Consider the following 16,851-nt stretch of genomic DNA (forward strand, 5'->3'; position numbering starts at 1 on the left):
ATCATGACATCCCGTCGGACATTTATGATAGTGGCGGTGTTCAAAGACACCATTGGTAGCTGAATATCAAAATGTGCATGAGCCGTCAAACCTCGAAGATGAAAAGAAATTCTTTGCATCGGTGGTTGGCGGATTCAACCCCCTCCCCCAAGGCAATGTTAGCACGATGTGTAATTAGTCGACCACACATAGCTAGAGGATCCACAATGAAGGAAGAGACCCGAGTTTTTTTTACTTTGATTTTGATGGGACTTTCTACATCCTTTTCCGCTAACAATTTTCATGGTATCTATGGAATTGTGGCTTATAGACTGAGCCGAGAGAGTACTCCGTGGAAGGGGTCTAGAGGTAAATAATCGAAACACACCTTTGGCGGTCAAGGATGATCTCTTTCAAGGTTAACACAAGTCAATGGACAGGAGGATCCGTGTCGACATGTTGATTCTTGCAACCGACTTAATTCAATTTCTATGCAAAACCTATTTGCTAACCACTAACCTCTGAGCGACACGATATTGAAGAGCTCAAGGTAACTTTAGCGAAAGGCCTCCTCCTTTTTTCCAACTGCCATGCCAAAATAAGGCCTTGTTTCCGTCGCTGAGGGTTATTGTCATCATCAAAACAATGAAGTCGTCGATTATCAGCATCAGAGCAAGGAAGCTTGGAGCTCATCCACGACCTGTCATGACCCGTCCGTTGCAGCCAAATCCAATAAACGCCGGAGGGTACCACTGAGCCCAAACCACAAGGGGATTGGGGCTGGTGGTAGACAGTCTCCCAATCCACGAGAGAGTGACGTTGGTCGTCTTTTGATGAAACCACGGTTTTAAAGGTACATGTGCATGTGTTTTTAATATAACGTGGTATTTTGACACAAAAAGACTTTTTCCCCCTCTTCTATGGACTCGGCTCCCCTGACGTACTGCAGGGCGCAATTGGGTCACTGACAGGTGGGCCAACTTGCTTTCGGACCCACCTGTTAATGGCCCAACTGCGCCCTGCAGTACGTCAGAGGAGCCTCGTCCCTCTTCTATCCATCTATCTATTGTCGACGACGAACGGGTCATTATCCGTGTGTTAAAAAGGGCCGCCCTCGTGTCTCCATCCATCATCGTCTGGCTCACATAGCGTGGCGGTAGGTGCACGAGACCCGCACCGGCGCCCTACCGGTTTCCACACAAATACTACGGGCCTTCTCCTCGTGTCCACTCTTCTTCTCCCCTCTCGCCTCTTCTGGCGTTCTCCCCTCCCCCCATCGCGGTTTGCCCCGCCGGCGGCGACGCGGACCTGACTGGCGCGAATCGGCTTCTTCTCTTTGCGGGTAAGGAACCCTATCCTATCCCGATTGGATTATCTTGATATGGATTTGTGTGGGAGTTCGTCTCGCGGGTCGCCTCTTCCTTTTGCTGCGTGGGGGCCGGCGACCGAAACCCGAATCCCCGTCGAGGTAGTTGCGGATTCGTCCGTCTGCTGCGTGGTAGACTGGTTGGTGCTCTTGCCGATTTGTCTGGTCTGGCTAGCTTAGCTGCTTCTTCAGCGCGCGAGACCGATCTGAGGCGGCCGGTAGCGCGGCCGCAGTGTATGAATTCGTCTAGATTTGTTTGTGTTCTACTAACGAGAGTTGGAGCATTAGAGTTCAGAGAACAATAATAGCTCGGAATTACATGCTCTCCTGAGTAAAGAACCACTGTACCGCCGACTTCTGTATGCTTATGTTTGGAATTTTGGACATGGCACCTGCTGGTCACTACTTTTCTCTTTGCCATGAAAGAATACTTGCAATTGCTCACAACATTTGTCCCCACCAACTAGTCTAATATGGGCGTTTATACAGAGATTACATTGTATATATAATTTTCTCTCCGATGCGGCAAGCTGACCAATCTGACGCACTTGCAGGATTTATGTGCCAAGCTGCATATTGTTCTGTTTTATTCCTTTGATCAGACTTGTTGAGCTGATTCCAGCAAGGAGCAATCTGCAACAACTTGGTGTTAAGCTTGCATCTTCCCTAAGCAGCTCTAGATTAAATGGGAGAAGGTAACTGCTTTTCCAACCTTGTATCTATCTTTTGAATTAAACTTAAGTTTTCCTTTGCCGCTAGATCCCTTACGTTATGCAGCAGAACATAACCCTCAGCCTGTCATTGTAAAAATAAACTGTTTTTTCCAGTAACTCCTATTACATCATGTTGGCATGTGTGGTAGCTTTATAGTTGTAAACATCATCAAGTTTCAACCTAATTATGATTCAGAGTTTACAGTTTTTTCTCTGTTTATTAGGGCTTTAGCTTGATCATGATGTGCATTATTTCAGTTTTGTTTATGTGATTACTTCTTAATCTGAATCACACTTGGCATTGCACAGCAAGCTCGGATGATCTTTGCCATTGTCAAGGGTGTCTTGGCAAGTACACCCTACTCAGAGATGAAGAGAACCCGCAGCTGGCAAGGTTTGAGAGACGGCTTCCTTGCTTTGGTTGCGGAATAGGATGGTCCTCGTAAGAATCCCTTACCATCCACACAAACAGTTCAGTTTTCAAATTCTGCATCTGGCAATATCAAACATGTTTCGGTTGCAGATTTCTTTTAGGTTTCTTGTGTCCATTGCTTTGGTACTATGCAACGACCCTTTACTGCTGCAAGTACTACAATAGGGATCCCCGAGAGCGCCCGGGTCTTGCTGCCTCTGCTATTGCGGTAGGTTATCCTTCCACAGTAAATCCTGAGCATGTTGCTATAATTAATGTAGCTTGAAAGAAAACAACTCATAGATGCAAAGTAGTGTAATAGACAAACCATATCTAAGGTACAGAAAGCAAAAGAGTTTTCCTGTAGAAAGTCATTTCTTCATGCATGTAAACCATCATGCAACCTGATTTGCAGATGTGTTGATGGTTCTGTCACCATATTGATTCACAGATTGATTATTTTTGTAGTCAAGGTGTGTTTTAATCCCGTTTGCTCCATCCTTTATATGAAAATGCACATATGTGAAAACGAACCCCATCTGTATATTTTCTATTTTCTATTTTTATGTGCCATTGTTTGCATGTGGAAACATCAAAGCTAGGTTTCAAACCAGTGTGCAGCCCTTTTAAAAGTTTTTTACCTTGAAAAACTTGTTCTTCACATCGAGTGTCGTTCCTAATGTTTCAGTTACTAAACAGTGGTCGTGCTGGCAACTCTTTACATCATTTGCAGTTTTTCTTCTTCTGTCCTGATAAGCTTTCTGAAATAGTTCTGGTTACAGCAAGTTTTGTGCTGAATGTTGCAATTTTTTTGTTATGTGCAGGCGGCCATCTTCACTACTGCGGCAACTATTACCCTCTCCATCATTCTGATAATCTGGGCACAAAAGTGATTTCTGAGGCAGGGAGAACATGGCTGGATGATTGGTTGTTTATCGGCAGATGAGGGATTCAGAAGGCAACTTGTAATGTTGATGATAGCAGGTCGTTTTAGTTCATCATGTAATCATAGTGCATATGCAAGTGTTTATCGAAGGGCTTCATCTATGGATTGTCGTCTCTCCCGAGTCAGTTATTCAATCTTTCTAAAAGGGTGGGAACAGTTGACTGTTTCTTCTGAAAAGCTTCCAATCCAGAGGCTACAGATCGAATTACATAAATTAGAGGAAAAATCCATACAGGTAGCCCATTCAGCAGGTAATTGCTGGGATTGAAACTGTAGTCATTATCACCAACTCACAATGAGAGATGCACTGATACACCTGGAAGTCATTATCTAGTATAGCACCGTCCTCTGAACTTGTCGAATTCTTAAGAGGTTAAATTTCTGATACGCCTATTTTACTTGCGGGGCGTGTTGTGGTGGGTTTTTCATGGTAGTACCATGTGAGACGATGATCCAGATCGAGTGTTCATCTCGAGAGCGCGCACTTCAGCAATGAACCATTCCGTCTCTCCAGTTGATTCCAGTGTTTGGATATAGAGTTGATTTATGGCACAGATCTGTTCAAGGATGAATTTTCTGGTTACAGTTTGAAGTACGACCGGGATTTCTTTTTCCAAAACATCTGGCACTTAATTATTCCAGAGAATCATCATAAAAAGTTTGAGGGATGAGCTCAGGGGCAACATCATGGAAAACAGAAAAAGTAGGGAAGCTCACCATCCCTAGCTAAAACATGCGCTGCCTTATTCGTATCAGGCGGACATGGTTGAAACATGCAGACAAGAATGAATTCACAAGCGCCTCAATGTCGAACAAGATACAACATTTGCATTTGAGCATATCTGACAAAGTGTTTAAACTAGTTTTATAAGTGATCAAGGACATTTCAGTAAATTGCTATGCTTATTTGAAAGCCACGGAGCATATTCAAAATGCCAAAAAATGCAACAAATATCAAGCAACAGACACGGACATTCAGTTAGTACCCGCAAAACAAAAAGACAGTTGTAATTTTGGTTGGGACGTTCCTATCGTATCAGGCTGTGGAGCTGAACACTTGTAGCTTTTCAATGCGAAAATTGAAGTTCTCAACCTATATGAAAATTGAAGTTTTCAACCTATTTCCAACCAAAAGGTAACGGAATAGTCTGAAAACAATCCCTAAATCGAACCATTCATAATAGAGTTCTCCTCGAGTCCCCACACAATTTCATATCGCTGAAGTCGGGCTCTTCGCAATGCAGTGTTCTCTTGAGCCGTCACATGATTTTGTGTCACCGAAATTAATTTTTACAATTGCATCTATAATCTATTGCTGAGACTTGAATAGATATCACAAATATTAGAAGGAGCATAAATGTGTAACAAAGAGGTCGAGTAAAAGGGAATCAGATCAATAATACAGTACTTCTGCATTTTTTCTTTCAATAATACCATAGTTCTCTACAACAATACGAATGAATATCCGAATCACGATCCGGTAGTAAAGCATGAATCGAGTTTACAAATCCTAGTTGTACAAGAATGGATCTCCGTGGAATGGGGGATCTTGCTATGGAGGAGTCCGGATGGATCTAAGTGAAGAAATTCCTTCACCCACCGGTACCAGAGGATGGTCTCATACTAGAGGTTAGCTTGCCTTCTGTTGCACTTGCTTGAGGTTGCTTCCAAAAAGGCAGATGTCACCGCTTGTCCATTTAATTATGGATCCAAATCCTCCCATGACCATAATATCATGTAATCAAAGCAAAGATCGAAGCAGCTCTCGCTTGAAGCTAGTCAAGATCTATGACATCTCTACCCTTTGGCATCAAGATACCAAAAGGAAGAAAGAGTCCTAAATGGCTCCCAAGACTAAGATTGTCGACGGGCGTTGGAGATGAAGACTAGGCATTCGCACCATTGGTAGCGTGTCATGGGAGTGGAGATGAATCCATCTGCAATGGTTCTGTCGGTGTGGATGAGGTGGCTAGAGCGGAAGGAGGGGTAGACACAACTGGCGGAGTGTTCCTGGGCAGAACAAAAAACTGATCCCTGGTCTCTAGTCCTTTTGCACCCTCATCACTATTCATATGTGCTTCCTCAGACATGAAAATCTCCTTTACCTCTCTGACTTCCACAACTAGAAGATCAATCATGGTGTTGATGTTGTGAACTTATGTCTCTACTACATTTGATAGGTTGTCTTGGTTCTTGGCGAGGTTAGATAGCCCTGCCTCGATCTTGATCCTCCGAATAGTTGAAAATACGAAACCGAGCTGTCAAGTTTGTGTCTTGCGGACCACAACTAGAGGCTGGGTAGATGAGCTGGGGGTGGCAGAATCTTTTGCATGGGGAAACTTCTTTGGCATCAACTTTTCGAGTTTCTCTATCTGCTTGGGTGTCATTGGGATCAAGTTGCACTGTACGGTCTTCAAGATCTACCTTGGTTAACTCATGTTTACAATCCAACGGGAATACTTATGTTCCAACTTTCAGAGATGATAAGCAGCTGAATGTATGGGTCATATCCACATGACCTCTTATGCTCAAAAGCGGTTCTATTAGCTGCTGGGGGCCAAATCATCCATGCTGGCACCTTGTACATCATCTGAGAAAGAAGAGGAGGAGGGATCCGCCCCTTGTTCCAAATTAATTTCGGAATCGGAAAGTACTCCCTGAGAATCTTCTGAGCCAGACATGCCGACCATGTGAAGTAGTAAGAAAAGAATAGAAAAGAGGAGGATCAAAAAGTGCAAAAGTTTCAATAACAATTGAGTTCAAAATTTAGAAGTAGGTTTTGGTTGTGAACATGTGGAATTTGCGAGATGGTTAGTTTGTGATTTTCGAGGAAACAACAAAGGGCGTGCCACACTAGAATAACTGAAGTAGGGGCTCGGTGTCTCCAAGGCAGACTCGGAAGCTACAACTACTTATATCAGAGTCACTAAACACGCATGTTTCAAAATTTCCAAGGCCACTATAGAGAGTTGGCCAGACTTGTTCGGAAGCTCAGAGTGATTACTGATTGGACGCTTTGAAACATGCATTGGAAAAACCTAACCCTAAGAGAATTGCTCAAAACCTAGAATTACTAGATTGGAATTTAAACCAATGCGGGATGAATTTGTTGTAGTAACTTAGTGCTGAATCGAACATGGATGTGCCAAGGGTTATGTATGCACCTCAACTCGGTGGTGCAGAACTACGACGAGGATGGTGGGGTTGATTTCCGACGGCGATGGGCAAATCCAGGGGGCGCGGGTCATGGGTGCACAAGGATGATCGCTAGGGGCGCACGAGGCAGAGGCATGATGGTGTCTCCGAGTTGTTTTTTTGGCAAGAATTCCTCGAAAACGACTTAGATCCACGATATAAATACTCATGTACTATTTGGACGCTCCGACTAAATTTCACTCGGACGCTCCAGGTTGTATATTTTTCTATTTGAAGATTTTCTCGGTGGATCCAAGTGTAATTCGATCGACTATTTGGAAGAACAAAAAATAGATCAATTTGTCACATCAAAAAGACCGAGAGAACTGTTTTTGGTGGTTTCGATAAAAAGCTTTTAATAGGCACACTCATATCAGATTGAATGCTCTGAATGCTCCTCATCCGGAGGGATCAAAAGAAACTTGTTTCAAATTTTGTGATCAAGCAAGAAATAGAATTGGGACAAGAATCAAGCTAGGGAGGCTGTTGGGGAACGTTGCAGAAAATTAAAATTTTTCCTACGGTTTCACCAAGATCCATCTATGAGTTCATCTAAGCAACGAGTCTAGGGAGAGAGTTTGCATCTACATACCACTTGTAGATCGCGTGCGGAAGCTTGCAAGGTGATGATGTAGTCGTACTCGACGTGATCCAAATCACCGATGACCAGCGCCAAACGGACGGCACCTCCGCGTTCAACACACGTACGGAACGGCCACGTCTCCTCCTTCTTGATCCAGCAAGGAAGGGAGGAGAGGTTGAGGGAGATGGCACCAGCAGCAGCACGACGGCGTGGTGTTGATGGAGCTGCAGTACTCCGGCAGAGCTTCGCTAAGCACTATGGAGGTGGAGGAGGTGTTGGGGAGGGAGAAGGAGGCAACCAAAGGCCAGGGCGTTCAGGTATGAAGTCCCTCCTCTCCCCCACTATATATAGGGGTGCCAAGGGGGGGTGGCCGGCCCTAGGAGATCCAATCTCCTAGGGGGTGCGGCGGCCAAGGGGGGTTTTCCCTCCCCCCAAGGCACCTAGGAGGTGCCTTACCCTCCTAGGACTCTTGCCCCCTTGAACCCTAGGCGCATGGGCCTATGTGGGGCTGGTGCCCTTGGCCCATTAGGCCAAGGCGCACCCCCACACAGCCCATGTGGCCCCCCGAGACAGGTGGACCCACCCGGTGGACCCCCGGGACCCTTCCGGTGGTCCCGGTACAATACCGATAACCCCGAAACTTGTCCCGATGCCCGAAACAGGACTTCCCATATATAAATCTTTACCTCCGGACCATTCCGGAACTCCTCGTGACGTCCGGGATCTCATCCGGGACTCCGAACAACATTCGGGTTACTGCATATACATATCCCTATAACCCTAGCGTAACTGAACCTTAAGTGTGTAGACCCTACGGGTTCGGGAGACATGCAGACATGACCGAGACTCTCTTAGTCAATAACCATCAGCGGGATCTGGATACCCATGATGGCTCCCACATGCTCCTCGATGTTGTCATCGGATGAACCATTATGTCGAGGATTCGATCAAACCATGTATGCAATTCCCTTTGTCAATCGATACGTTACTTGCCCGAGACTCGATCGTCGGTATCCCAATACCTTGTTCAGTCTCGTTACCGGCAAGTCACTTTACTCGTACCGTAATGCATGATCCCGTGTCCAACACCTTGGTCACTTTGAGCTCATTATGATGATGCATTACCGAGTGGGCCCAGAGATACCTCTCCGTCATACGGAGTGACAAATCCCAGTCTCGATCCGTGTCAACCCAACAGCTACTTTCGGAGATACCTGTAATGCACCTTTATAGTCACCCAGTTATGTTGTGACGTTTGGTACACCCAAGGCACTCTTACGGTATCCGGGAGTTACACGATCTCATGGTCGAAGGAAGAGATACTTGACACTTGCAAAGCTCTAGCAAAACGAACTACACGATCTTTTATGCTATGCTTAGGATTGGGTCTTGTCCATCACATCATTCTCCTAATGATGTGATCCCGTTATCAACGACATCCAATGTCCATAGTCAGGAAACCATGACTATCTATTGATCACAACGAGCTGGTCAACTAGAGGCTTACCAGGGACATAGTGTGGTCTAAGTATTCACACGTGTATTACGATTTCCGGATAATACAGTTATAGCATGAATACAAGACAATTATCATGAACAATGAAATATAATAATACTTTTATTATTGCCTCTAGGGCATATTTCCAACAGTCTCCCACTTGCACTAGAGTCACTAATCTAGTTACATTGTGATGAATCGAACACCCATAGAGTTCTGGTGTTGATCATGTTTTGCACGCGAGAGAGGTTTAGTCAGCGGATCTGCGACATTCAGATCCGTGTGTACTTTGCAAATCTCTATGTCTCCATCTTGAACATTTTCACGGATGGAGTTGAAACGACGCTTGATGTGCCTGGTCTTCTTGTGAAACCTGGGCTCCTTTGTGAGGGCAATAGCTCCAGTGTTGTCACAGAAGAGTTTGATCGGCCCCGACGCATTGGGTATGACTCCTAGGTCGGTGATGAACTCCTTCACCCAAATCGCTTCATGTGCTGCCTCCGAGGCTGCCATGTACTCCGCTTCACACGTAGATCCCGCCACGACGCTCTGCTTGCAGCTGCACCAGCTTACTGCTCCACCATTCAACATATACACGTATCCGGTTTGTGACTTAGAGTCATCCAGATCTGAGTCGAAGCTAGCGTCGACGTAACCCTTTACGACGATCTCTTCGTCTCCTCCATAAACGAGAAACATGTCCTTTGTCCTTTTCAGGTACTTCAGGATATTCTTGACCGCTGTCCAGTGTTCCTTGCCGGGATTACTTTGGTATCTTGCTACCAAACTTACGGCAAGGTTTACATCGGGTCTGGTGCACAGCATGGCATACATAATAGATCCTATGGCTGAAGCATAGGGGATGACACTCATCTCTTCTTTATCTTTTGCCGTGGTCGGTGACTGAGCTGAGCTCAGTCTCATACCTTGTAATACAGGCAAGAACCCCTTCTTGGACTGATCCATTCTGAATCTCTTCAAAATCTTATCAAGGTATGTGCTTTGTGAAAGACCTATGAGGCGTCTCGATCTATCTCTATAGATCTTGATGCCTAATATATAAGCAGCTTCTCCAAGGTCCTTCATTGAAAAACACTTATTCAAGTAGGCCTTAATGCTGTCCAGAAATTCTATATCATTTCCCATCAAGAGTATGTCATCTACATATAATATGAGAAATGCTACAGAGCTCCCACTCACTTTCTTGTAAACGCAGGCTTCTCCATAAGTCTGCATAAACCCAAACGCTTTGATCATCTCATCAAAACGAATGTTCCAACTCCGAGATGCTTGCACCAGTCCATAAATGGATCGCTGGAGCTTGCATACTTTGTTAGCGTTCCGAGGATCGACAAAACCTTCCGGCTGCATCATATACAGTTCTTCCTTAAGATGCCCGTTAAGGAATGCTGTTTTGACGTCCATCTGCCATATCTCATAATCATAGTATGCGGCAATTGCTAACATGATTCGGACGGACTTTAGCTTCGCTACGGGAGAGAATGTCTCGTCGTAGTCAATCCCTTGAACCTGTCGATAACCCTTAGCGACAAGTCGAGCCTTATAGATGGTAACATTACCATCCGCGTCCGTCTTCTTCTTAAAGATCCATTTGTTTTCTATCGCTCGCCGATCATCGGGCAAGTCTGTCAAAGTCCATACTTTGTTTTCATACATGGATTCTATCTCGGATTTCATGGCTTCAAGCCATTTGTTGGAATCCGGGCCCGCCATTGCTTCTTCATAGTTCGAAGGTTCATTGTTGTCTAACAACATGATTTCCAGGACAGGGTTGCCGTACCACTCTGGTGCGGAACGTGTCCTTGTGGACCTACGAAGTTCAGCAGTAACTTGATCCGAAGTACCTTGATCATTATCATGGTTTTCCTCTTCAGTTGGTGTGGGCATCACAGGAATGGTTTCCTGTGCTGCGTCACTATCCCGCTCAAGAGGTAGTACTTCATCGAGTTCTACTTTCCTCCCACTTACTTCTTTCGAGAGTAACTCTTTTTCCAGAAAGCATCCGTTCTTGGCAACAAAGATCTTGCCTTCGGATCTTAAGTAGAAGGTATACCCTATAGTTTCCTTAGGGTATCCTATGAATACGCATTTTTCCGACTTGGGTTCGAGCTTTTCAGGTTGAAGTTTCTTGACATAAGCTTCGCATCCCCAAACTTTTAGAAACGACAGCTTAGGTTTCTTTCCAAACCATAATTCATACGGTGTCGTCTCAACGGATTTAGACGGTGCCCTATTTAAAGTGAATGTAGCTGTCTCTAGAGCGTATCCCCAAAATGATAGCGGTAAATCGGTAAGAGACATCATAGACCGCACCATATCCAATAGAGTGCGATTACGACGTTCGGACACACCGTTTCGCTGAGGTGTTCCAGGCGGCGTGAGCTGTGAAACGATTCCACATTTCTTTAAGAGTGTACCAAATTCGTGACTTAAGTATTCTCCTCCACGATCTGATCGTACGAATTTTATCTTTCGGTCACGTTGATTCTCCACCTCATTCTGAAATTCCTTGAACTTTTCAAAGGTCTCAGACTTGTGTTTCATTAAGTAGACATACCCATATCTACTCAAGTCATCTGTGAGGGTAAGAACATAACGATATCCTCCGCGAGCCTCAACGCTCATTGGACCGCACACATCGGTATGTATGATTTCCAACAAGTTGGTTGCTCGCTCCATTGTTCCGGAGAACGGAGTCTTGGTCATTTTGCCTAAGAGGCATGGTTCGCACGTGTCAAACGATTCATAATCAAGAGACTCTAAAAGTCCATCGGCATGGAGCTTCTTCATGCGCTTGACACCAATGTGACCAAGGCGGCAGTGCCACAAGTATGTGGGACTATCGTTATCAACTTTAAATCTTTTGGCATCTACACTATGAACATGTGTAATATTACGCTCGAGATTCATTAAGAATAAACCATTGACCATCGGAGCATGACCATAAAACATATCTCTCATATAAATCGAACAACCATTATTCTCAGACTTAAATGAGTAGCCTTCTCGTATTAAACGAGATCCAGATACAATGTTCATGCTCAAACTTGGCACTAAATAACAATTATTAAGGTTCAAAACTAATCCCGTAGGTAAATGTAGAGGCAGCGTGCCGACGGCGATCACATCGACTCTGGAACCATTCCCGACGCGCATCGTCACCTCGTCCTTCGCCAGTCTCCGTTTATTCCGCAGCTCCTGCTGTGAGTTACAAATATGAGCAACGGCACCGGTATCAAATACCCAGGAGTTACTACGAGTACTGGTAAGGTACACATCAATCACATGTATATCAAATATACCTTTGGTGTTGCCGGCCTTCTTATCCGCTAAGTATTTGGGGCAGTTCCGCTTCCAGTGACCCTTCCCCTTGCAATAAAAGCACTCAGTCTCAGGCTTGGGTCCATTCTTTGACTTCTTCCCGGTAACTGGCTTACCAGGCGCGGCAACATCTTTGCCGTCCTTCTTGAAGTTCTTCTTACCCTTGCCTTTCTTGAACTTAGTGGTCTTATTGACCATCAACACTTGATGTTCCTTTTTGATTTCAGCCTCTGCTGACTTCAGCATTGAGAACACTTCAGGAATGGTCTTTTCCATTCCCTGCATGTTGTAGTTCATCACAAAGCTCTTGTAGCTTGGTGGGAGCGACTGGAGGATTCTGTCAATGACCGCCTCATCTGGGAGGTTAATGTTCAGCTGGGTCATACGGTTGTGCAACCCAGACATCTTCAGGATGTGCTCACTGACAGAACTGTTCTCCTCCATCTTACAACTGTAGAACTTGTCGGAGACATCATATCTCTCGACCCGGGCATGAGCTTGAAAAACTAGTTTCAGCTCTTCGAACATCTCATATGCTCCGTGATGCTCAAAACGCTTTTGGAGCCCCGGTTCTAAGCTGTAAAGCATGCCGCACTGAACGAGGGAGTAATCATCAGCGCGAGACTGCCAAGCATTCACAATGTCTTGGTTCTCTGGGACGGGAGCGTCACCTAGCGGTCCTTCTAGGACATATTGTTTCCTGGCAGCTATGAGGATGATCCTCAGGTTCCGGACCCAGTCCGTATAGTTGCTGCCATCATCTTTCAGCTTGGTTTTCTCTAGGAACGCGTTGAAGTTCATGTTGACATTAGCGTTGGCCATTGATCTACAAGACATATTTGCAAAGGTTTTAGACTAAGTTCATGATAATAAAGTTCTAATCAAATTATGAACTCCCACTTAGATTAGACATCCCTTTAGTCATCTAAGTGTTACACGATCCGAGTCGACTAGTCCGTGTCCGATCATCACGTGAGACGGACTAGTCATCGTCGGTGAACATTTTCATGTTGATCGTATCTTCCATACGACTCGTGTTCGACCTTTCGGTCTCCGTGTTCCGAGGCCATGTCTGCATATGCTAGGCTCGTCAAGTTAACCCTAAGTGTTTTCGCTGTGTAAAACTGTCTTACACCCGTTGTATGTGAACGTAAGAATCCATCACACCCGATCATCACGTGGTGCTTAGAAACGACGAACTGTAGCAACGGTGCACAGTTAGGGGAGAACACTTCTTGAAATTTTTATAAGGGATCATCTTATTTACCACCGTCGTCCTAAGTAAACAAGATGCATAATACATAATAAACATCACATGCAATTATATAGTTGTGACATGATATGGCCAATATCATATAGCTCCATTGATCTTCATCTTCGGGGCTCCATGATCATCTTGTCACCGGCTTGACACCATGATCTCCATCATCGTGTCTTCATGAAGTTGTCACGCCAACGACTACTTCTACTTCTATGACTAACGTTTAGCAATAAAGTAAAGTAGTTTACATGGCGTTATTCAATGACACGCAGGTCATACAAAAAATAATGACAACTCCTATGGCTCCTGCCGGTTGTCATACTCATCGACATGCAAGTCGTGAATCCTATTACAAAGAACATGATCTCATACATCACAATTCATCATTCATCACAACTTCTGGCCATATCACATCACATGATCAATCGCTGCAAAAACAAGTTAGACGTCCTCTAATTGTTGTTGCATCTTTTACGTGGCTGCAATTGGGTTCTAGCAAGAACGTTTTCTTACCTACGAATCACCACAACGTGATTTTGTCAACTTCTATTTACCCTTCATAAGGGCCTTGTTCATCGATTCCGCTCCAACTAAGGTGGGAGAGACAGACACCCGCCAGCCACCTTATGCAACTTGTGCATGTCAGTCGGTGGAACCGGTCTCACGTAAGAGTACGTGTAAGGTTGGTCCGGGCCGCTTCATCCCACAATACCGTTGAGCAAGAAAAGACTAGTAGAGGCAAGTAAGATGACAAAATCCACGCCCACAACAAAGTTGTGTTCTACTCGTGCAAAGAGAACTACGCATAGACCTAGCTCATGATGCCACTGTTGGGGAACGTTGCAGAAAATTAAAATTTTTCCTATGGTTTCACCAAGATCCATCTATGAGTTCATCTAAGCAACGAGTCTAGGGAGAGAGTTTGCATCTACATACCACTTGTAGATCGCGTGCGGAAGCTTGCAAGGTGATGATGTAGTCGTACTCGACGTGATCCAAATCACCGATGACCAGCGCCAAACGGACGGCACCTCCGCGTTCAACACACGTACGGAACAGCCACGTCTCCTCCTTCTTGATCCAGCAAGGAAGGGAGGAGAGGTTGAGGGAGATGGCACCAGCAGCAGCACGACGGCGTGGTGTTGATGGAGCTGCAACACTCCGGCAGAGCTTCGCTAAGCACTATGGAGGTGGAGGAGGTGTTGGGGAGGGAGAAGGAGGCAACCAAAGGCCAGGGCGTTCAGGTATGAAGTCCCTCCTCTCCCCCACTATATATAGGGGTGCCAAGGGGGGGTGGCCGGCCCTAGGAGATCCAATCTCCTAGGGGGTGCGGCGGCCAAGGGGGTTTTTCCCTCCCCCCAAGGCACCTAGGAGGTGCCTTACCCTCCTAGGACTCTTGCCCCCTTGAACCCTAGGCGCATGGGCCTATGTGGGGCTGGTGCCCTTGGCCCATTAGGCCAAGGCGCACCCCCACACAGCCCATGTGGCCCCCCGAGACAGGTGGACCCACCCGGTGGACCCCCGGGACCCTTCCGGTGGTCCCGGTACAATACCGATAACCCCGAAACTTGTCCCGATGCCCGAAACAGGACTTCCCATATATAAATCTTTACCTCCGGACCATTCCGGAACTCCTCGTGACGTCCGGGATCTCATCCGGGACTCCGAACAACATTCGGGTTACTGCATATACATATCCCTATAACCCTAGCGTAACTGAACCTTAAGTGTGTAGACCCTACGGGTTCGGGAGACATGCAGACATGACCGAGACTCTCTTAGTCAATAACCATCAGCGGGATCTGGATACCCATGATGGCTCCCACATGCTCCTCGATGTTGTCATCGGATGAACCATTATGTCGAGGATTCGATCAAACCCTGTATGCAATTCCCTTTGTCAATCGGTACGTTACTTGCCCGAGACTCGATCGTCGGTATCCCAATACCTTGTTCAGTCTCGTTACCGGCAAGTCACTTTACTCGTACCGTAATGCATGATCCCGTGTCCAACACCTTGGTCACTTTGAGCTCATTATGATGATGCATTACCGAGTGGGCCCAGAGATACCTCTCCGTCATACGGAGTGACAAATCCCAGTCTCGATCCGTGTTAACCCAACAGCTACTTTCGGAGATACCTGTAATGCACCTTTATAGTCACCCAGTTACGTTGTGACGTTTGGTACACCCAAGGCACTCTTACGGTATCCGGGAGTTACACGATCTCATGGTCGAAGGAAGAGATACTTGACACTTGCAAAGCTCTAGCAAAACGAACTACACGATCTTTTATGCTATGCTTAGGATTGGGTCTTGTCCATCACATCATTCTCCTAATGATGTGATCCCGTTATCAACGACATCCAATGTCCATAGTCAGGAAACCATGACTATCTGTTGATCACAACGAGCTGGTCAACTAGAGGCTTACCAGGGACATAGTGTGGTCTAAGTATTCACACGTGTATTACGATTTCCGGATAATACAGTTATAGCATGAATACAAGACAATTATCATGAACAATGAAATATAATAATACTTTTATTATTGCCTCTAGGGCATATTTCCAACAGAGGCTTCCTAGGAATTCTTGTAGCATCTAATTGGCCAAAATAACCAAATCAATCAAAGCTTCAACATGGATGAACTAAAATTGATAAATATGAAAGACAACATGCTTCTAGACCTATAAATATTGTTGGGAAATGTAGTAGAAAAAAAATCGCCCTACGATCACCCAGGAACAATGTGAAGCTCCACCAATGGTTTAAATTCAATCATTACCGACTCTGAGTTGCAGCAAAAGAAGACGAGTCGGTGTAGATCGTACTTGGAGTCCCTAGAACCATAGATGAATGCTCCCATGAACCGCCCACGAACAACCCCTTGAACGGATGACCGAAAACACGGCCTCTCTATGAATTGCAAGCGTACGGTCTTCACGATTCGGAGTGCTTCGCCATCCAGAGTTAATCGTCGCTGGAAAATTAGATGGAGGAGATTAGAACCACACCGGGCATCTAATTATAACGATTAGAGGATCTAGGTCAAGCTCTAATTGATCAACTAGAACCAACTAGAACTGGAACTAGAGAACTAGAGGAGGATCCAAAATTCACGTGTCTCAAAGGTGCAAAAGCCTCTAGTCTATATCTATACCAATATAAAAAGACCCAAAGGGGCAGATCCAATTAACCTTGGCCATAAAATCATGTCAATCCAATGGTCTAGACTGCTTCAATGTCGAGCGCTCAACACGTTTAGCGTGTAGTTAATTTCATGCCAAATATAGTGCTAATCACATAATAACACGCAAATAATATCCTACTTAATATCCGCATGCACTTAATATACTTCCAAATTAGCATGGATCGCACGTACACATTGACTAGTATATATAGGTTGGAGGGGAGAGGAGGGGCACCACACAAGGGGGGAAAGGGTTGCCCCCTTGCGCCAGACGGAGCCAATAAAGTACGCATCCCCACTAAGGTTACCGCGTACACTCGTGCCACCATCATGCTTCCCCACTCTGGTTATCACAATTATGAT

General features: G+C 45.4%; 1 protein-coding gene across 1 annotated transcript; it reads left to right on the forward strand.

Annotated features, from left to right (window-relative positions):
• Window positions 1–1,153: 1,153 nt before the first annotated feature.
• Window positions 1,154–3,752, forward strand: LOC119267268 (60S ribosomal protein L18a-like protein). The gene is made up of 5 exons (XM_037548634.1): window positions 1,154–1,321; window positions 1,900–2,040; window positions 2,368–2,500; window positions 2,582–2,699; window positions 3,295–3,752. Exons 2-5 carry the CDS (start codon window positions 2,031–2,033, stop codon window positions 3,361–3,363), a joined length of 330 nt encoding a protein of 109 aa, XP_037404531.1. The 5' UTR covers window positions 1,154–1,321; window positions 1,900–2,030; the 3' UTR covers window positions 3,364–3,752.
• Window positions 3,753–16,851: the final 13,099 nt, after the last annotated feature.

The sequence above is a fragment of the Triticum dicoccoides genome, chromosome 3A (genome assembly GCF_002162155.2).
Source record: "Triticum dicoccoides isolate Atlit2015 ecotype Zavitan chromosome 3A, WEW_v2.0, whole genome shotgun sequence".
Lineage (NCBI taxonomy): Eukaryota > Viridiplantae > Streptophyta > Magnoliopsida > Poales > Poaceae > Triticum > Triticum dicoccoides.

Bases quoted from the DNA above. Each gene is read 5' to 3' on its own strand.
- LOC119267268 (XM_037548634.1), top strand. The intron at 2,501-2,581 runs GTAAGAATCCCT...TTTCGGTTGCAG, and splicing joins TGCGGAATAGGATGGTCCTC to ATTTCTTTTAGGTTTCTTGT. The intron at 2,700-3,294 runs GTAGGTTATCCT...TGTTATGTGCAG, and splicing joins TTGCTGCCTCTGCTATTGCG to GCGGCCATCTTCACTACTGC.